Here is a 22,589-nt window from a genome sequence, read left to right as displayed (position 1 = left end):
CCTCACCTGAAGGCAGCCTCGTTCTGCTCCAGCTGCACCAGGTCCAGGGTCGTTCCCTGGATGGGGTTGACCAGGCGCACCAGCGAGGCCCACTGGCCCCCCCCGGCCTTGGGCGCCCCGAAGATGGCCTCCGGGAGGGACTCGTTCAGGAAGGCGGCGGCCATCTCTGCTGCCAGCTCCCTCTCGTCCTCCCCCGCCGCCTCCACCATCTCCTACGGGGGGGGGGGGGGGGGGGGGCGCACAGAGACACACACACAAAGTTTACAATGTAAAGTTCTGACCAACTTTCTAATGTACCTATCTATGTTTATGTTGTAAACAAAAAATCAATAAATACATACATTTTTAAAAATATGATTTTATCTTGTGTTTATCTTGTGTTTTGTCTGTTGTGGTTTTCTCTTGTTTATTGTCCTGCTTCTCTTCTGCACTTTTAAATAAAATCTATTATTATTATTATTATTAATAATAATAATAATAATAATAATAATATTGTATTATTATTGTTGTTATTCCTAGTGTGTCCTGCAGGGGGCAGCACCCCGTACCTCGGCCATCTGCTGCTTGCGCTGGGCCTTGGTGGCCTCGGTGTAGGCGTTGTGGTCCGTCTCTATGACGACCAGGTGGTTGGCCTCGGGGTGGATGACGAACTTCCTGGGCGTGTACTGGAGAGGGAACGCCACCTGGTTAAACACCGCCCCCAACTTCTCTAAGGCCAGGATCCTGGAGGGAGGGGGGGGGAGAGAGAGGAGGGAGAGAAAGAGAGAGAGAGACAGAGAGAAAGAGAGAGAGAGAGACAAGAGATAGCGTCAAAGAGAGAGAGAGACAGAGAGAGACAGAGAGAGAGAGAGACAGAGAGAGAGACAGAGAGAGAGTCAGTACAGGAGGAACTAGGCATGTAACTATACACTCAACTCAATTTGATACTGGGTTCACAAGAAAAAAATCTTTGTAACAAAATGAGATTGCAGACAAATGATGACTGAAAAATATTATTTTACACAAACTATGCAACCATTTCTTTACAAAAATGAAAACAAAGTCTAGGTTACGCCCTCTGCTGTCCCTTTTAAACCTATTATTAATTATTAATTAAACATTCCGCCTCTGGATTTATATTGTTTTTATGCCTATAAAGGTATCAGAAAAGGTCCTAGGAGTAAGTGCTTATGCCCCTTTTTTCCAGGATTACTTCAGCTTTCAATATATGGCTTATTTAACATGACTGTGTGTTATGAGTGTAATAACAGTTATTTAACATGACTGTGTGTTATGAGTGTGTAATAAGGGAAGAAAACACCAACATAGAATTTCTAGTGCAAAGTTGAAACCTGACTGTGTGTGTGTGTGTGTGTGTGTGTGTACCTGAGTCGGTGTGTGTGTGTGTGTGTGTGTACCTGAGTCGGTGTGTGTGTGTGTGTGTGTGTGTGTGTGTGTGTGTGTGTGTACCTGAGGGTGTTAGTAGAGATAGCCACGATGCCTTCAGGACACTGCTCTGAGGCGAACCCTGAGGCGTACTCCAGGGTCTCGTAGGAGAGGGGCGTCAGGTGGAAACGTGACTGGTAGGAATACGACAACCAGGACCGACTGGACATGGCTAGTACCTGGGGGGGGGGAGGGGAGGTTAGAGATGTCAGTAAACGTTGCTGTATTCAGTGTGTCAGTACTGGGGCCATTCTGTTGTTACAGTAGAGTCTCAGAGGTCATGTAATGCTGCTGTGTGTGTACATGTTCCACCATTCAGACATGACAGGAAGCCTTAATGACCTTGAAATCTCTCTCTCTCTGTGTCTCTGTCTCTCTCTAACTGCACATTTTAGAGTGGCCTTTTATTGTGACCAGCCTAAGGCACACCTGTGCAGTAATCATGCTGTCTAATCAGCATCAGGATATGCCACACCTGTCAGGTGGATGGATTATCTCGGCAAAGGAGAAGTGCTCACTAACACAGATTTAAACTAATTTGAGAACATAATTTGAGAGAAATAGGCCTTTTGTGTACATAGAAAGTCTTTCAACTCATGAAAAATTCGAGCAAAAACAAAAGTGTTGCGTTTCGATTTTTGTTCATCTATATATTTAAAAAATGATGTGTAAAAAAAAAAAGAAAAAGGCCTTAAAGGTGACTTACTGCTTCCTGTCCCTGCATCCTGACCCGGAAGAGCTTGACGGGTCGCGACCCCAGGTACCTGGTCCTGGTGTCAGACAGGTCCCCCGTGACGGGGTCCAACACCGTCCTCAGGAGAACCCCGTTCTGACACACACACACACACACACACAGAGAGAGAGAGAGGCGCACACACACGTTAATATCTGACAGAGGGGGACAAGCTCAATGTGTCAATGTGTCTGTTACCACAAAAGTCCACGCTAAAAAGTTATTTGATTGAAATGTTAAACTTACATATATAACATGATATAACCCTCTCATGAATGCCTTAGTCAAATGTATTTGATTGTAAGTCTCTTTGGAATAAGGCTGCTAAATGCCAAACATGTAAATGTGATGTATTTTTCTGAGAGGTAAGGATTTATTTCATCCAAGAAGACCAGACAGACAGACAGACAGGAAGTGCCAGGCGACCAGACAGACAGGAAGTGACAGACAGAGAGGAAGTGCCAGGCGTCCAGACAGACAGGAAGTAAAAGACAGACAGGAAGTGCCAGGCATCCAGACAGACAGGAAGTGACCAGACAGACAGGAAGTGCCAGGCGGCCAGACAGACAGGAAGTGACCAGACAGACAGTTCGGAAGGGCCAGGCGTCCAGACAGACAGGAAGTGTCCAGACAGACAGGAAGCGCCAGGTGTCCAGACAGGAAGTGAACCTACCTGCAGGCCGATGTTGAGGTAGAGGAAGCCGATGGATCCCTTCTCCCCCAGCTCGTCCTGCTTCTCCACGCCGCCCATCTCCACGATGCACAGAGACTCTGGCTGGGCGGGCAGGGCCTGCATACTGAGGGGCTGGAGGCAGTCCTACACACACACACACACACACACACACACACACACACACACACACACACAGACACACACACGGTTACACACTGTATAGTACACAAGGCCTGCATGCCGAGGGGCTGGAGGCAGTCCTACACACACGGTTAAACACTCTACAGTACACAGTAGGTGTGGGTGTTCTGAAGCTTGGGAGCCTTGAGAGGGTTATGGTACAGAGCACTGTTTAGAGGAGAGACACACACACACACACACACACACACAGTGAGAGGAAGGCTGTGCTTCTGAAGCGTCCCTCCTGGACCTGCTCTAATGTGCTTCAGAACAAACAGAATTGTTTAGCCAGACCTTCACCACTGTTCCAGCAAATGTAATTATCTCATTTCCCATATGATGTTCAGGCCAAAACCTGGAGAGGGTTAGGTTACAGGCTGCACTGTCTAGAGTAAGACATGGATTCACTGTTTAGTAAGACATGGATTCACTGTCTAGTAAGACATGGATTCACTGTCTAGTAAGACATGGATTCACTGTTTAGTAAGACATGGATTCACTGTCTAGTAAGACATGGATTCACTGTTTAGTAAGACATGGATTCACTGTCTAGTAAGACATGGATTCACTGTCTAGTAAGACATGGATTCACTGTCTAGTAAGACATGGATTCACTGTTTAGTAAGACATGGATTCACTGTTTAGTAAGACATGGATTCACTGTTTAGTAAGACATGGATTCACTGTTTAGTAAGACATGGATTCACTGTTTAGTAAGACATGGATTCACTGTTTGGTAAGACATGGATTCACTGTCTAGTAACATATGGATTCACTGTCTAGTAAGGCATGGATTCAAGATCATCTAAACTAGCGTGGGTATTTTAGACAGAGACCCAACAATGTGGAGCCATGTGCAGGTTGGACATGGCTGATCACAGCAGTTGATTTGGTGAGGCTGCATTCTCATTTTATGCACCCAGATTGTGGAATGCACTGCCAGTTTACATTAGGGAAGCAACCTCAGCAAATATGGGAGGCCCGCTGGTGAAACCACAAACCACCCCCTGACTCGAAGGGGTCGAAAAGTGAAAGTGAAACTTATTGTGTCAACAATATCTGGTTTTCGTTTTTTTTCATAACACGCAACTTGGAAGTTGAGTGGAAGTACCCACTCAATATAAAACACAACAGTTTAATGATCACTAAATACTTGTAAAGTGATAATGACTTGTAAACATACTTTCATTTTAGGACTTTAAAAGCAAGGACTGTGTGTTCATCTAATTATGTGTAGTATTAAATGATGATTATAATGATTAAAGCACTTTGAGCTGCAATGTTTGCAAGAAAAGTGCTATACAAATAATGGTTATTATAATTTTTATTATTATTACAACTGCTATACTGGAATAGTTGAAAGCAAGTGAAAGCATCCTGGAGAGCTTTGTGAAGAGGGCGGCAGGGAAAGTCAAGAGCTGTGGTTCTGGAGCTGCTGTGGTTCTGGACATGCTCAGACGTGTTCCTGATCTGACTCTGGCAGAGAACGCACATAATTGAGTGTTTGTGTAAACTTCTGGTTCTGTTTCCCAGACCCTCACCACTGTTCCAGCAAATGTTGTTCCCATAGGATGTCTAGGCCAAAAACCTTCACTTCTCAAGGTTAGAGCTGCACTGTTTAGGACAGAGCTGACACACAGACACAGACACAGACACGCACACGCACACACACACACACACACACACACACAGACACACAGACACACAGACACACACACACACACACACACACACACACACACACACACACACACACACACAGACACACACAGTTTACAGTAAGCTGAGGTTTAGCTTCATTTGGACTGGAATGGCTTACTGTAAACTGTGTGCGTGTCTGTCAGTCTGTGTGTCTCTGTGTGTGTGTGTGTGTGTGTCTGTCCCTGTGTGTGTGTGTGTGTGTGTGTGTGTGTGTGTGTGTGTGTGTGTGTGTGTGTACCGAGGGGTCCAGGGAGATGATCCTGACGGTGTTGTGTGTGTGTGCGTGTGTGTGTGTGTGTGTACCGAGGGGTCCAGGGAGACGGTGACGGTGTTGTGTGTGTGTGTGTGTGTGTGTACCGAGGGGTCCAGGGAGATGATCCTGACGGTGTTGTCCACCAGACCCACGGCCAGGAAGCGGGACCGCTGCTCCCCCGGGGGCACGTTGGCCAGGCTCATACACACTACGTCAGCTGACATCTCCTTCCTCTCCGTGTACTCATTCAACTGGCCCGACTGGAGGGGGGGGGGGGGGGGGGTAGAGAAGGAGAGAGAGATATTTATCTCTAAACTACTGGTCGAACATCAAAGCTGCCCTACTGTTGAAGGCATATTAACATTAACATAGATAGACAGAGTAACATGGACACTTAGGGTAGAGACAGACAGACAGACAGGCAGACAGGCAGACAGGCAGACTGTAGAGAGAGATAGAGGAAGGGAGAGACAGACAGGACAGCTTTCCCCTGGTCAGGGTTAGAGAGAGAGAGAGAGAGAGAGATAGATAGAGAGAAAAACAGAGAGACAGATAGAGAGACAGACAGTGAGAGAGAGAGAGATAGAGAGGAGGGAGAGGGAGAGAGAGAGAGAGAGAGAGAGAGAGAGAGAGAGAGAGAGAGAGAGAGAGAGAGAGAGAGAGAGGGAGAGAGAGAGAGAGGTACTGACCGGGTCCATCTCAAAGTACACCAGCTCCCCCCCCGTCAGAGCGATGACCACCTGCCTCTGGTTGACGGCACAGCGGACGATGGTCTTCTTGCCGGGGGTCTTCCACTCGTTCACACGCTTGTCTGCCCTGATGTGACGGATCCCGTCTGGGTACACCTGGGTAGACACACACACACACACACACACACACACACACACACACCTCTCAGCATCTAATATAGCTATATGAGGGAAAGGGGGGAGGGAGGGGTGAGACTGACCTGGACAGGGTGGGCGTGGGGGAGAGGGAGGGGGGAGACTGACCTGGACTAGAGCGTCCTCCCCCAGTAAGGAGCAGGACAAGATGGGCGTGGGGGAGAGGGGGGAGGAGGGAGGAGAGAGACTGACCTGTACTAAGGCTTCCTCCCCCAGTAGGGAACAGGAGAGCGTGGGTGTGGGGCAGAGGGGGGAGACTGACCTGGACAGGGTGGGTGTGGGGGAGAGGGAGGGAGGGGGGAGACTGACCTGGACCAGAGCGTCCTCCCCCAGCAGGGAGCAGGACAGGGTGGGCGTGGTCCCCAGGAAGCCAGAGTCCGTCACTTCCTCTACGGTCTCGCCGATGGACAAGACCAGCGTGGCGTTGACGAAGGACACGATGATGTAGGCATCAAACTCATCTGGAGGGGGGAGAGAGAGAGGGGGAGAGGGGTGAGACACGATGATCCGTCCAGTCTTGGGTCTGGACTACATTCCTGACCTTTTTAATCTCCCTGTTGCTCTCACTCCCGAGGTGAGCGAATTCTGTCAGAAGCAGGTCAAGAAACAGGTCAAGAAGCTGGTCAAGAAACTGGTCTGTGACTCGCTATCACCCAATCTGGACGCCAACCAATCTGCCTATCGGCAAAACAGATCCACCGACGACGCCATTGCCACTGCTCTCCACTCCGCCCTCACCCACCTGGACCAGAGGAACTCCTGTGTGAGGATGCTGTTCCACTGCTCTCCACTCCGCCCTCACCCACCTGGACAAGAGGAACTCCTGTGTGAGGATGCTGTTCCTAGACGACAGTTCAGCATTCAACACCACTGTCCCCTCCAGACTCGACACCAAGCTCAGAGACCTAGGACCTTAACCCCGCCCTATGCGACTGGACTTCCTGTCTGACCGACGGCAGGTGGTGAGAATGGGCTCCAAGACCTCCGCCCCTCTAACCCTCAACACAGGAGCCCCCCAAGGCTGCGTCCTGAGTCCCCTCCTCTACTCCCTGTACACCCACGACTGCGTGGCCACGCACGACTCCAACTCTGTGATTAAATGAGCTGACGACACACAATGATTGGCCTGATCACTGACGGCGATGAGACGACCTACAGGAGAGAGGAGGACCGCCTGGCTCAGTACAGCCAGGAGAACAACCTCTCTCTCAACACTGACAAGACCAAGGAGCTGCTGGTGGACTTCAGGAGGAAAGGTTGGGAACAAGACCCCATCACCATCAACGGGTCAGCCGTAGAGAGGGTCAGCAGTTTTAGTTCCTTGGCGTCCATATCTCTGATGACCTCACCTGGGACGTGCATACCAAACAGGTGTTGAGAAAAGCACCTCAGAGCCTCTTTCACCTCAGGCAGTTGAAGAAGTTTGACATGGGGTCCAAGACCCTGCGGGCCTTCTACAGAGGCACAACTGAGAGTATACTGACTGGGTGCATCACTGCCTGGCACGGCAACTGCTTTGCCCCCTCCCTCGCCCCCTCCCTCCCTCCCTCCCTCTCTCTCCCCCTCCCTATTCAGTGAAGTGGAACACTCACATCAGGGCACAGAGAAATCCAACTTCCTTCATTCTGCATCAGTCTGAACACGCGCGCACACACACACACACACACACACACACACACACACCTCGTGCGCGCGACTTCTGGGAAACCTGCCTGGCAGAGGGACTACAATTGACAAAGGCCCCACGCACGCCCGCACGTGCACACACTCACACACACACGCACACACTTTCTCTCTAGTCACATGACTTCTGGGAAATCTGCCTGGCAGAGACTGGAATTGACCCAGAATGCAACAGCATGACTAAACCATAACATGACTAAAACATAATAAATTAGTGTTCATTAAAACACAGTGGCCCCGCCCCCTTTCTGAGGCACACTGCTGCACACAAACTCCTGGCTTGTCACTAAATCACTAAATATGCTTTTCCCTCCCTCCTTTTTACAAAGTCTGTACGAGTCAGTTCGAACCCCGACTGGGCACATGTCGAAGTGTCCTTGAGCAAGACACTGAACCCCTAATTGCTCCAGGGTCCTTCTATGGCTCTGACCCCTGGCCTAGAGCATAAATACATCTGGTTGTACTCTTTGTGCAATAACAAAGGTTGAACCTTCTTCTCTCCTATTCTTCTGGTAGCTGGACAAGCCTAGAGTATACCTCCACGGAATGGACCATGTGACTAAATGTTTATCATCGTCTAAAACCACCTCCTATTGGAGGAGTGCACCAGACGTCCTGGCCAATCAGCAGGCTCGCTCTGCTGGTCACACAGTCACATGACTGTGATGGAAACTCACTTTTGGATTTGATTAAATGGTTCGAGGCACCTTTCTTTAGAGTGCGTGTGTGTGTGTGTGGCAGTACCTTCTATGTGTCTTCTTACTGTCCAGACAGCATTGGGGTTACCAGGCAACTCTGACACAGCCATCTCTGACACCTAGAGGGAGGGAGGGAGGGAGGGAGGGAGAGAGAGAGAGAGACAGAGACAGAGACCGTGTGAGAGTGAGAAAGAAAGAGAGAGAGAGGAAGAAAGAGAGAGAGAGAGAGAGAGGGAGGGAGGGAGATAGATAGAGATGCAAAAATCTGTTTTGAAGTGTATCAGGGTTTTCAATCACTGAAAAGTTGACAGTCAACAACAGGTTTTGGACTGACATGGTACTACTGTCATTAAGGACTAACAAACTTTCTCTGTCATAACACCTCGTTTTGTGACCAGGAAAAACCCTGAGTAGACGTTTTTTGATGACGCGATCAAACAGTGCAATGCTGTTATTATTTATTTATTCATTTTCAGTTATTGTGCTTTGTTGGTATAGCTAATGTCTGCTGGAATATTCAATTAAAAAAGTGATCAATAAAAGTTTTCAAAAAAAAAATCTTTGAAAACCATGAATAAAAAGCAACATTTGTTTAATTTATGCAAAAATAAAAGAAAAACTGCCGGTACGCATTTGGTATTCGGCCAAATGTTTCCTTAAATTCGGCTTCGGCCAAGAATTATAATTTGGGTGCATCCCTACTAAGCTGCAGTGTAACAAGGCCTCATCTGGGGGAGTGAGTGAGTGAGTGTGTGTGTGTGTGTGTGTGAGTGTGTGTGTGTGTGTGTGTGTGTGTGAGACGTACCTCCAGACCGTGGCGGAGGACCCGGAGCGTAGACTTGGGGCCCCGCCCACACGCCACATACAGCTGAGGAGTGTCCTCATTGGCCAGGTCAGCAATCTGTCCAATCAGGACGAAGCACACGCTGTTAGGTTGAGGAGGGGATGTGACATCACTTCTGACAGGTGTGTGTGTGTGAGTGTGTGTGTGTGTGTGTGTGTGTGTGTGTATGCAGTGAGGTGTATACCTGACAGCTCATGATCGGTGAGAGGTTCCCTCCCTCCACCCTCCTACCTGACAGCTCCTGATAGGAGAGAGGTACCCCCCTCCCCACCCCCTCCTCCCTCCCTCCCCCCCCTCCTCCTCCTCCCCCCCCCTCCTACCTGACAGCTCATGATAGGTGAGGTTCTCTCCCTCCCTCCCTCCTCCTCCCCCCTCCTACCTGACAGCTCATGATAGGTGAGGTTCTCTCCCTCCCTCCCTCCTCCTCCTCCCTCCTACCTGACAGCTCATGATAGGTGAGGTTCTCTCCCTCTCTCCCTCCTCCTCCCCCCTCCTATCTGACAGCTCATGATAGGTGAGAGGTTCCCCCCTCCCCACCCCCTCCTCCCCCCCCCCCCTCCTACCTGACAGCTCATGATAGGTGAGGTTCTCTCCCTCTCTCCCTCCTCCTCCTCCCTCCTACCTGACAGCTCATGATAGGTGAGGTGAGGTTCTCTCCCTCCCTCCCTCCTCCTCCCCCCTCCTACCTGACAGCTCATGATAGGTGAGAGGTTCTCTCCCTCCCTCCTTCCTCCCTCCCTGCCCCTCCAACTCCCCCCCCTCCTAGCTGACATCATGATAGGTTAGAGGTCCCCCCCCCCCCTCCTACCTGACAGCTCATGATAGGTGAGAGGTTCTCTGATTCGTCGACCAGGACCAGGTTCTTGAGGGGGCGGGGCTGGAAGAAGAACGTGTCTCCCTCCTCCAATGGCATCGCAGACGAGAACTCTGGCTCCTCGTCATCATCACCCAGGTGGGCGATCTGGTACAGGTAACTACACACACACACACACACACACACACACACACACACACACAATCAATCAGCAACAATCCCAGTGTGTGTACTGGGAGGGTGAGGACTGCCAAGAAGTAACAACTTACTGGTTTCCAAACTCTGAGGAGACAAACAGGAAGCCAGTCTTCAGGACACACATGGCCGTTGCCACGGGGATGGTGTCAAAGTACTTCATCCTGATCTCCGTCACCTAGGACACACACACACACACACACACATATACACATACACACAGACAGACACAGACACACAGGTTCAGATGGGCTGTTTATAACCCCTTTCACACATACGAGCCTTCCCAGTAGATTCCATGGAATTTACCTGGTACGGTGTATGTGTGAACACGGCTGACCAGGTAACCTTGAAGAAGTCTCCCTGCTCCGTCTGGGCCCTCTCCCCCCCTCACCCCCCTCCTCCTCACCATCTCCTCGTCCGTCTCCAGGGTGACCTTGAAGATGTCTCCCTGCTCCGTCTGGGCGAGGAAGAAGAACATGGACTTGGTCTTGTGGGTGGCAGAGCAGACGAAGATCATCCCTCGCTCTGGGTCATCCAGGTCATTCTGAAGAAGAGGAGGAGGAGAGGAGGTGAGGAGGGGAAGGGGAAGAGAGGAGGGGAGGGGAGGAGTGGAGGATGGAGAGAGGAGCAGGGGGGAGGAGGGGAGAAAGAAAGGATGAATGAAAGAAAGGATGAATGAAAGAAAGAAAGGGTGAATGAAAGAAAGAAAGGATGAAAGAAAGAAAGGATGAATGAAAGAAAGAAAGGGTGAATGAAAGAAAGAAAGGATGAAAGAAAGAAAGGGTGAATGAAAGAAAGAAAGGATGAATGAATGAAAGGATGAATGAATGAAAGAAAGAAAGGGTGAATGAATGAAAGAAAGGGTGAATGAATGAATGAATGAAAGAAAGGGTGAATGAATGAATGAATGAAAGAAAGGGTGAATGAATGAATGAATGAAAGAAAGGGTGAATGAATGAAAGAAAGGGTGAATGAAAGAAAGAAAGGATGAATGAAAGAAAGAAAGGGTGAATGAAAGAAAGAAAGGGTGAAAAGGAGAGGAAGAAGGGATGGGTAAACGAGAGGAAGGAGGGATGGGTAAAGGAGAGGAAGAAGGGATGAACAGAGGAGTCTCACCCTGCGTCGGGGGATGGGACAGCGGATGTCTGGCTGGTCTCCAAAGTTCTTGTAGGTGATGTAGTTCTCTGAGCAGATCAGCACCCCGCTGGGCCCGTCTGACCCCCCAGGGACTACAGGGAGGAGGGGAGGGAGGGAGGGGGAGGGAGAGGAGGGGAGGAGAGAGGGAGAGGAGGGGAGGAGAGAGGGAGAAGAGGGGAGAGGAACAGGGGGGGGTTACAATTAGAGCCCAACAGATACATGAGCAGCGATATTATTGGCCGATATTTACAGAAAACATCTGCATGTTCCTCCCATAATGCACCACAGAGATGGACGTACCTGTGATGAGGAAGTTATGTGTATGTGTGTGTGTTACCTGTATTTGTGTGTGTGTATGTGTGTGTGTGTGTGTGTGTGTGTGTGTGTGTGTTACCTGTATGTATGTGTATGTGTGTGTGTGTGTGTGTGTGTTACCTGTGTGTGTGTGTGTGTGACCTGTGTGTGTGTTACCTGTATGTGTGTGTGTGTTACCTGTGTGTGTGTGTGTGTGTGTGTGTGTGTGTGTGTGTGTGTGTGTTACCTGTGATGAGGAAGTTCCCATGCTCCTCCAGGGCCTCGCTGTACTTGCGGACCACGTGGTTCAGGCCCAGGTCCAGCTCGTAGAAGGTCAGCGTCTGCTGGGTGTTGGCCGCTGCCTCCCCTGTAGGGTCAGCGTCTGCCTCCTGGAGGGGGGAGGGGGGATGGAGGGAGGGAGGGAGGGATAGATATCGTCCAGTGGTGGTCAGAGACCTTCAGAGATAGAGACTGAAGCTGGTTTAACATGAAACCAGGACTATCGTCTCTCTCACACCTGGCAGTCTTTCTCCAGACTCACTTCATCACAACACACACACACATACATACACACATTCACATTAGGGATGTCCCGATCCGATATTGATATCGCCGCGATATTGGTCCTGAATGCTGGATCGCAGATCGCACCAGAAAAAAAATAGGCAGCGATCTGGGGCTCGCGATCCGGCGTGTCACTCACGTGATGACAACAGTAGTAGTCAGTGGTCACGAGCATGAGAGTTGGCTAGTAGCTACCTGTGTGTAATGAGTCTGACAATGTCATGATGCTAGCTGGTGAAATCATAAACCATTTGCTTACGTATTTTTTCGGTTGTTTACACAGTCTTAAACTACAGATGGTAAGCTTTCAAATGATGCGTCATACATTGAAATCGGAAAAAAATTCAAGACGACACGAGTATTTGAATGTTTGTTTGTATCAATGTTTTGCTCAAGAATGGTGACTGCTAAAAACGCTGCTAACAGCTAGCTGCTAACGTTTCGTTCTAAAACTAAAGAATGTTTACAAGCCAGGTATCACTTACCGGTAGCCTCTGGCAACAGTGAATCCAACCCACAGATTATAACTATTTAGTGATCGTTAAACTGTTGTATATTATATCGAGTGGTACTTTAAAATTTCAAGTTGCCTGTTATGAAAAAAACGAAGATATTGTTGACACCCCTTTGATTCTGCGACTGGTTTTTGGTCTCACCAGCAGCGTCACTAGACTAGGCTACACTTTTAAAAAGGGTGCTATAATTGATTTGCCATTTGTAAGAGAAGATAAATAGAATAAAAACATGAAGGCACTAAAACTAGAAATCAGACAGTAACTCTTTTTTTTCTACAATGCTGAATGCTGCTGTTTAAATAGTTTTAACTTTAAACCAGTTGGTCACTGAGTACTGCAGAGTACTGTTTTGTTGCTTGAATAAAGGCTGGCAGTCTTTAATAGCCAACTGTTGTTGTGGACTATACTGGGGAAGTACCGTATTTGTTATTATTCAGGAGTAAAACAATAAATACAAATATCGGATTGATATCGGTATCGCAGATACCTGAAGCCCAGGTATCGGTATCGGTAGTGAAAACATGGGATCGGGACATCCCTAATTCACATTTGTCACTATAATAATAATAATAATAATAATAAAACAAACTTTATTTGTATAGCACTTTTCCTGCAAACGTTGCAGCTCAAAGTGCTTTAATCATTATATAATCATCATGTAATTATTTAGTCATTTAAAGGCAATATTAAAAAGATGGGTTTTTAGTCTTGACTTGAACATATGTGCTGAGGTTGCATCCCTAATGTAAACTGGCAGTGTATTCCACAATCTGGGTGCATAAAATGAGAATGCAGCCTCACCAAATCACTTCTTTTGTACATACAGAAAACCAGCGTCAGAAGACCTGAGAGCTCTATTGGGCTGATATGCTAGCAAAAGGTCTTTCAGATATTCTGGTGCTGTGCCCGTGAGAGCTTTATAAACAAGCAGAAGGATCTTGAAATCTATTCTGAACTTAACAGGAAGCCAGTGTAGAGTCTCCAAAATAGGAGTTATATGAGCTCTTCTGCTTGTTTTGGTTAAAATTGAACATCCATCCATCCACCCCCCCCACCCCATCTCACCTCATAGTCCATCTCCAGACAGGCGAACATGGGGTTCTCAAAGCCGACGTCGACGCCCACCACGTGGTAGACCAGGGTGTTGGCCTTGTGGGCCTCCAGGGGGGAGGAGATGGTGAGGCGGGCCGCCGCGTCCCTGTTCAGGATGTACACCAGCTTCTGCTTCTCTATGGCACCTGCATAGAGATATACCACATCTATAACACCCTCTATAACCCGAACACCCTGTATAACACCCTCTATAACCCGAACACCCTGTATAACACCCTGTATAACACCTTCTATAACCCTAACTCCATCTATAACATCCTGTATAACCCTAACACCATCTATAACATCCTGTATAACCCTAACACCATCTATAACACCCTGTATAACACCTTTTATAACCCTAACTCCATCTATAACACTAAAACCATCTATAACCCTAACACCATCTATAACACCCTCCATATCCCCAACACCATCTATAACGCTAACACCATCTATAAGAGCCTCTATAAGAGCCTCTATAAGAGCCTCTATATCCCTATCATCACCCCCCACCTACCTATCATGACGGCGCGCCCCTTGGGGTCCACAGCCAGGAACTGGCCCGGTACGATGCGTCTGCAGCCGCTCTTTCCGAAGGTCTCCTGGTGGATCTTCTCAAACATGTTCTTGGAGGCGTGGTACTCCAGGATCACGATACGCCCGGAGTCACTGCCCACCACGATGTAGTCTGGAGAGACACACACACACTGTTACTGCCCACCACAATGTAGTCTGGAGAGAGAGAGAGACACACACACACACACACACACACACACAACGATGTAGTCTACACACAGACACACACACACACACACACACACACAGACACACACACACACACACACACCTTTGGTCCCCCCGGTCAGTCTGAAGGCCATGAGGGAGCGTATGATGCCGAACACCTCCATGGTGAGCAGCGTGTGGACCTTCCCTGTGTTGGCGTCAGGCCGCAGCAGCTCAAGGATCTTCCCCCGGGAAACAACGATCTCCTGAGTCTTGGTTCCTAAGGGGTCAGAAGAGGACGTGATCATGTTGTTTACAGTTGATTACCATTAGGATGTTGTGCTGATTTGTCATGCTGCCCTGAATACCTAATACATACCTACACACCCCCCCCTCACCCCTTTCCAACAAGGACCACAATGGAAATAAGCAGTTTTGCTTTGTTGTGCTATCCTTGATAGTTTTAGAACGGAAATGATGGGGCACAACAGCAGTGGTAGGATACCTTAGATATGACGCCAGCAACCCTCCAGTCACCAGCTCACATGCAGCACCCTCCTGAGGCGGAGATCGAACCAGCGACCTTCTGATTGCTAGCCGACCTCTCTAACCTCTAGGCTAAACTCTGAGAGTCTCTCTGGTTGTTCTGACACTCCCGGGGCTCTCAGAGCACATCCCCGTTGGAACATCCAGAGCACTGTGCTCTGGGAGCACTCAGACGCCATGTTTGCTACAGTTTACATGTCCTCCATGTTTACAGTTAAAGACTGTAAAGACTTTTAACCTGACACGTTCGTAAATTAACTGAGCGAATTAACAGAGCGCTCTGTGACGTTTAAAACTAGAGCAGATTTCCCAGAGCGTATTTACGAACGCACCCTCATGTAAGACCGTCCATAAGAACACAGGAGGCGTCGGTAGTCACGGTTACCTGAGAAGTTGCCATGGATGGCGTGGGTGATGCCGGTGGCTCTCTGCAGGGTGAGGTTGTACAGGAACATGGTGGCGGCTGCTTCTAGGACCTTCAGGTACAGGTCACCACAACACCTGGGGGGGAGGGGTGGGGAAGGGAAAGAGGGGAGAGGGGAAAGTGAGGGAGAGAGGGGAAGGTGGGGGGGAGAGAGAGAACAGTTTTTACAATCTGATAGCTTAAAGAGTCAAGGTGAGTTGGTTAGTTCTAGTAGGTCAAGGTGAGCTGGTTAGTTCTAGTAGGCCTAGATGACAGAAGATGAGATGATAGAAGATAAGATGCTAGTGGACCCAACAGTAAACAGCAGCTCGTAGCTCCCAGATATGAAACTACAGTCCAACTGTCTTCACCCAAACATGGTCCACATTAACCTGCTGCAAACACTGTTGGGTGCTGCATCCATCTAGCAACCAGCTGCCAGGGATCACAACAACAAAGACTTGTATCTAGACCTGTATCTAGCACCGAGCTACCAGGTCTCACAACAAGGTGTTCTGCTTCAGGAGCTGGTCTCTCTGTGTGAACCTCCAGGAGCTGGTCTCTCTGCCTGAACCTTCAGGAGCTGGTCTCTCTGTGTGAACCTCCAGGAGCTGGTCTCTCTGTGTGAACCTCCAGGAGCTGGTCTCTCTGTGTGAACCTTCAGGAGCTGGTCTCTCTGCCTGAACCTCCAGGAGCTGGTCTCTCTGTGTGAACCTCCAGGAGCTGGTCTCTCTGTGTGAACCCTCAGGAGCTGGTCTCTCTGTGTGAACCTCCAGGAGCTGGTCTCTCTCTGTGTGAACCTCCAGGAGCTGGTCTCTCTGTGTGAACCTCCAGGAGCTGGTCTCTCTGTGTGAACCTCCAGGAGCTGGTCTCTCTCTGTGTGAACCTCCAGGAGCTGGTCTCTCTGTGTGAACCTCCAGGAGCTGGTCTCTCTGTGTGAACCCTCAGGAGCTGGTCTCTCTGTGTGAACCTCCAGGAGCTGGTCTCTCTGTGTGAACCTTCAGGAGCTGGTCTCTCTGTGTGAACCTTCAGGAGCTGGTCTCTCTGTGTGAACCTCCAGGAGCTGGTCTCTCTGTGTGAACCTCCAGGAGCTGGTCTCTCTGTGTGAACCTCCAGGAGCTGGTCTCTCTGTGTGAACCTCCAGGAGCTGGTCTCTCTGTGTGAACCCTCAGGAGCTGGTCTCTCTGTGTGAACCTTCAGGAGCTGGTCTCTCTGTGTGAACCTTCAGGAGCTGGTCTCTCTGTGTGAACCTTCAGGAGCTGGTCTCTCTGTGTGAACCTTCAGGAGCTGGTCTCTCTGTGTGAACCCTCAGGAGCTGGTCTCTCTGTGTGAACCCTCAGGAGCTGGTCTCTCTGTGTGAACCTTCAGGAGCTGGTCTCTCTACCTGAACCTTCAGGAGCTGGTCTCTCTGTGTGAACCTTCAGGAGCGGGTCTCTCTGCCTGAACCTTCAGGAGCTGGTCTCTCTGTGTGAACCCTCAGGAGCTGGTCTCTCTACCTGAACCTTCAGGAGCTGGTCTCTCTGTGTGAACCCTCAGGAGCTGGTCTCTCTGTGTGAACCTTCAGGAGCTGGTCTCTCTACCTGAACCTTCAGGAGCTGGTCTCTGTGTGAACCTCCAGGAGCTGGTCTCTCTGTGTGAACCTCCAGGAGCTGGTCTCTCTGTGTGAACCTTCAGGAGCTGGTCTCTCTGTGTGAACCTTCAGGAGCTGGTCTCTCTGTGTGAACCTCCAGGAGCTGGTCTCTCTGTGTGAACCTTCAGGAGCTGGTCTCTCTGTGTGAACCCTCGGGAGCTGGTCTCTCTGGCTGCTTTTAAAACGCTCTCAAGTGACACGGACTCAAGCACATATGGCTGCAAAATGTTTTGAATGATGATGTTTCTGTAATTTGTCCGTGTCTTTATTTTAAACTGTTTCATGTGTGTAACCCTGTAGTTGTGCTGTTGCCTGTCTTCTCTGGTAAAAGATACGTTTTAATCTCAATGAGTTTTTATTCCTGGTTGAATAAAAGTTAAATATAGTAAACAAAATGGTAAGAATAAATAAATATGCACCACTAAAACACAACTTGTGGGCTAGCCAGCTAAGCTAACAACATTGAGATGTTGACTACACCTCCCGCGTCTTATGCAGCCAGGCACGGGCCACACTGACTGACTTAGTAAACACACAACATCAGATCTATACTTATACTACTATATACTCTTAGTAACACGCAACAATGTCCACCTCGTTTCTGCAGCTAGTTAGTTAGTTAGTGAACTAGCATCACAGGTCTATACTAGCCGGCTGAGGTTCATTCATACAAAGACAGCACTCTCTCTCTCCCTAGCCTGAAACCCTCGATATGAACACATATGATAGACATGTTTTGAGGATATAGGTGCCGTCTGCTATGTTAGCGTGTGTAGATATAATAGGAAGATGTTTTTACCAGTGTAGAGATTAGGATGCTCGTGATTTCAGACGGATGAAGTAGTTCATCTACACATCCCAGGTCTGGACTATTCGTCACGAAAACGTTTTTACTCTCGATAGGCACCTCGTAGGCCACCTCAGGAGGGCGGTGACGTATTCTGGAGGCGCCGAAGGACCCACGATCGTGGGTCCTTCGGCGCCTCCAACCGACGTCATCACCCTCCTGAGGTGGTCTACGATGTGCCTGTTGGGAGGATTCACGCGGCAACTGTTATTGATTATAATAATAATATAATAATAATAATAATGAGAAGAAGAAGAATGAGAAGAATATTAAGAAGAAGAATTGCAATAATTATAATACTTATAATAATAATCTTTACTTGTATAGCACTTTTCCTGCAAACGTTGCAGCTCAAATTGCTTTAACACATCCACACAGCATGAAAACAATAATAGAACAATAGTAATCAATAAAACACACAATAGCAATAACGACATAATGAAACAAGAATAAACCATACAATCCAAGGGGCATAGAACAAAGATAAAAAAAATAACTAAATAATATAAGAATTACTATAAGATTTAAGCGTTAGGGTTAACTAAATACATATACAAATATATACAACACATACAAATATATAGATTCATCAACTAACATTAAAAGATACATTTAGAAAATAAAACAAAAAAATCATTTAAAGGCAATATTAAAAAGATTACTATTGACGAGTTAATCCAGTAGGGGGAGACATAGTTGGTGCTATGAGCGCTAGTACCATTGATCTTCTGACTTAACTTAATTTGGTTTAGACAGGCTGTCTATTAGGCCCAGCGACGAATTACCCTGCACAGCAACTGTACTTTATTATAACGACCCTAATCACATCAGAAACACATTCAAGCGCCAACGCCAGCCATTTGTGCGTGGGCGACATGGTCGAACTACAATTCCCTAAATAGCCTGGAACTACAATTCCCTAAAAGCCCATCGCGTTCGCAGCAACGAACTGGTGATTCTCTGTTAGATGAATGGACTGGATGAACATCTCCATACAGGAGTACATCTCCATAAATACAGGACTACATCTCCCTACATACAGGACTACCTTTTCATTAATAATTTTGATTTATTCTGGGAGAGACCAGGGTTTTTCAAGCATGATGGCTTACATCCCATTCCCATGGTATGGCTCTATGACTAGGCCTGACTCTCTCAGAACCAACATGGACTCTGGACAATCCAACTTTGCACTTTATAATATAAGATCACTATAATCAAAAACATATATAATCAATGATCTAATTGTCGATAATATGCTTGATTTTATGTGTCTAACAGAAACATGGCTTGGTTCTGATGGAGTTGTTTCTCTTATAGAAGCTTCTCCCCCAAGATACACTACCGTTCAAAAGTTTGGGGTCACCCAGACAATTTCGTGTTTTCCATGAAAACTCACACTTTTATTTATCAAATGAGTTGCAAAATGAATAGAAAATATAGTCAAGACATTGACAAGGTTAGAAATAATGATTTTTATTTGAAATAATAATTTTGTCCTTCAAACTTTGCTTTCGTCAAAGAATGCTCCTTTTGCAGCAATTACAGCATTGCAGACCTTTGGCATTCTAGCTGTTCATTTGTTGAGGTAATCTGAAGAAATTTCACCCCACGCTTCCTGAAGCACCTCCCACAAGTTGGATTGGCTTGATGGGCACTTCTTGCGTACCATACGGTCAAGCTGCTCCCACAACAGCTCAATGGGGTTGAGATCTGGTGACTGCGCTGGCCACTCCATTTCAGACAGAATACCAGCTGCCTGCTTCTTCCCTAAACAGTTCTTGCATAATTTGGAGGTGTGCTTTGGGTCATTGTCCAGTTGTAGGAGGAAATTGGCTCCAATCAAGCGCTGTCCACAGGGTATGGCATGGCGTTGCAAAATTGAGTGATAGCCTTCCTTATTCAAAATCCCTTTTACCTTGTACAAATCTCCCATGTTAACAGCACCAAAGCAGCCCCAGACCATCACATTACCTCCACCACGCTTGACAGATGGCGTCAGGCACTCTTCCAGCATCTTTTCACTTGTTCTGCATCTCACAAATGTTCTTCTGTGTGATCCAAACACCTCAAACTTCGATTTGTCTGTCCATAACACTTTTTTCCAATCTTCCTCTGTCCAATGTCTTTGTTCTTTTGCCCATATTCATCTTTTCCTTTTATTGGCCAGTCTCAGATGAGCTTTTTCTTTGCCACTCTGCCTAGAAGGCCAGCATCCCGGAGTCGCCTCTTCACTGTAGACGTTGACACTGGCGTTTTGCGGGTACCATTTAATGAAGCTGCCAGTTCAGGACCTGTGAGGCGTCTATTTCTCAAACTAGAGACTCTAATGTACTTGTCTTCTTGCTCAGTTGTGCACCGGGGCCTCCCACTTCTCTTTCTACTCTGGTTAGAGCCTGTTTGTGCTGTTCTCTGAAGGGAGTAGTACACACCGTTGTAGGAAATGTTCAGTTTCTTGGCAATTTCTCACATGGAATAGCCTTCATTTCTAAGAACAAGAATAGACTGTCGAGTTTCGTATGAAAGTTCTCTTTTTCTGGCCTTTTTGAGAGTATAATCGAACCCACAAATGTGATGCTCCAGATACTCAACTAGCTCAAAGAAAGGCCATTTGTATAGCTTCTCTAACCAGCGAAACCGTTTTCAGCTGTGCTAACGTAATTGCACAAGGGTTTTCAAGGTTTTTCTAATCATCCATTAGCTTTTTTTTTTTTTTATTATCCCTTTTTCACCCAATTTAGTATCCAATTATACCCAACCTAGTGTCCAATTATCCCCTGTCGCCTATTGCGTAGGATCGGCCGCACGCGCACCCCGTGGCCGGCAGCCCAGATGAGAGAGCCGATAGACTAGCTACCGGCCCCTCGAGCCCAACACTGTTATTCCGGCACCAGACGGGGGCGGTGTTGCGCGACGGATCCTTATCCGGAAACAGCCTATACCACCCTCGGGAGCGGCCGTCCAATATGCTGCTCCCCGTGGGCCCCGGCCATATCCGGGTCTGGCGAGACCGGGTTTCGATCCCAGTCCCCAGTGGGCAGCTTGCACCAGAGACTGATGCTTAGACCGCTGCGCCACCGCGGGGCTATCCATTAGCTTTCTAACGCGATTAGCAAACACAATATACCATTAGAACACTGGAGTGACGGTTGATGGAAATGGGCCTCTATACACCTATGTAGATATTCCATTAAAAACCAGATGTTTACAGCTAGAATAGTCATTTTCCACATTAACAATATATAGAGTTTATTTCTGATTAATTTAATGTTATCTTCATTGAAAAAAACAGTGCTTTTCTTTCAAAAATAAGGACATTTCTAAGTGACCCCAAACTTTTGAACGGTAGTGTATGTATGTATTTTCCCAAGTTACTAGAAAAAAACAAAAAAGGAGGTGGATTAGCAAGTGTAGTGACAGTTTTAATTGCAAACAAATGAGTCTTGGAGATTTCTCCACTTTTGAACATCTAGCTTCACTACATAGAAATGATACTCCTCATTGTAGTGATATATCGCCCACCAGAACCCCCAGTATTTCTACAAGAATTTTCTGATCTTTTGTCTGTCATATCAACTGACTATGATAAGTCTCTCTTGGTTGGTGATTTGAATTTTCATATAGATAAATAATCCAAATCTAGAGATTTTATTAATCTATTATCTTCACTAGATTTTACTCAGCATATTACACAGCCTACTCTAAATTGTGAACAGCGGCTATACACCCTGAGATGCCTCAAGAAACAACACAGCAAGCAGGAGATGCTGGTGGCCTTCTACCACGGCGCAGTGGAGAGCATCCTCACCTTCGGCATCTCCAACTGGTACCACAGCTGCACGGCAGCGGAGAGAAACGATCTACAGAGAGTCGTGAGAACAGCACAGGGGATCACCGGCGCCACCCTCCCCTCTCTGGAGAAGCTGTACGAAACACGCTGTCTCAGGAGGGCCTCCAAGATCTCCAAGGACCCGACCCACCCTGGGCACGAACACTTTGTCAAGCTGCCCTCGAACAGGAGGTACAGGACCCCGGCCGCTAAGACAAACAGACTGAAGAACTGCTTCTACCACAGGGCCGTCAAGGCCCTGAACACAGAAAAGGCCTAAGTTCTGGGCCCAGGACAAGTCCGGACGGATTGTAATGGCAGCTAGTGCTGAGGCACAAACATGTACATTTTCAAGCCTGCAAACTGTGACACTTTTAAAAAATGTGAAAAAATACTTTCTTGTGCAATATGACAACCCTAGTTGACTATCTGTGCAGTATAGTACAGTGGATTGTGTACATAGCCTCTATTGATGTAAACCAGCTCTTTATCTTCTTGTGATTTTATGCATCTATGCTTTTTCCAAAATGTGTTTCTTTTTCCTTTCTTAAACACCAGGGGAGCCTCCCCTCCTAAATTTCGTTGTTTGGTACCTGTACTGTAACAATGACAAATAAAGTCTATCTATCTATCTATCTATCTACTCATAACAAAGGCCGCAAACTAGATCTAGTTATTTCAAAAGGATTGACTATTTCTGTGCCCTCTGTTCTAGACATTACTGTATCAGATCATTACTGAATTTTCTTTAAGGTAACGCTAAATATGAAACAGAAGAATGTGGACCGCATTGTCAAAAAGCGATGTTTAAATTCATCTGCAAAGTTCATGAGCCTTATGAATTCACTCTCTTCATCTTGCAAAATACTCTTGATAGATAACTTAGTAGAGAGCTTCAACAACAAATTGAGAGCTACCCA

The 22,589-nt window shown here is 47.4% G+C and overlaps 1 protein-coding gene across 1 annotated transcript in view; it reads right to left on the bottom strand.

Annotated features, from left to right (window-relative positions):
- Nucleotides 1-17,868, bottom strand: part of sf3b3 (splicing factor 3b, subunit 3) — a 28,597-nt gene extending 10,729 nt beyond the window's left edge. The window contains exons 1-20 of the mRNA XM_080539440.1: nt 17,793-17,868; nt 15,346-15,461; nt 14,539-14,694; nt 14,209-14,379; nt 13,662-13,834; nt 11,765-11,906; nt 11,203-11,315; nt 10,493-10,630; nt 10,158-10,261; nt 9,883-10,048; nt 9,036-9,131; nt 8,277-8,349; nt 6,159-6,310; nt 5,655-5,810; nt 5,070-5,225; nt 2,832-2,975; nt 2,132-2,254; nt 1,450-1,604; nt 549-723; nt 7-212 (exon numbers count right to left, since the gene is read on the bottom strand). Coding sequence (XP_080395566.1) covers nt 7-212; nt 549-723; nt 1,450-1,604; nt 2,132-2,254; nt 2,832-2,975; nt 5,070-5,225; nt 5,655-5,810; nt 6,159-6,310; nt 8,277-8,349; nt 9,036-9,131; nt 9,883-10,048; nt 10,158-10,261; nt 10,493-10,630; nt 11,203-11,315; nt 11,765-11,906; nt 13,662-13,834; nt 14,209-14,379; nt 14,539-14,694; nt 15,346-15,415 — 2,669 coding nt within the window. The 5' untranslated portion in view covers nt 15,416-15,461; nt 17,793-17,868. The remainder of the gene's footprint in view (nt 1-6; nt 213-548; nt 724-1,449; nt 1,605-2,131; nt 2,255-2,831; nt 2,976-5,069; nt 5,226-5,654; nt 5,811-6,158; nt 6,311-8,276; nt 8,350-9,035; nt 9,132-9,882; nt 10,049-10,157; nt 10,262-10,492; nt 10,631-11,202; nt 11,316-11,764; nt 11,907-13,661; nt 13,835-14,208; nt 14,380-14,538; nt 14,695-15,345; nt 15,462-17,792) is intronic.
- Nucleotides 17,869-22,589: the final 4,721 nt, after the last annotated feature.

The sequence above is a fragment of the Nansenia antarctica genome (assembly GCF_963989245.1).
Source record: "Nansenia antarctica genome assembly, chromosome: 9".
In the NCBI taxonomy this organism is placed as follows: domain Eukaryota; kingdom Metazoa; phylum Chordata; class Actinopteri; order Argentiniformes; family Microstomatidae; genus Nansenia; species Nansenia antarctica.
This window is presented reverse-complemented; position numbering and strand designations above follow the sequence as displayed.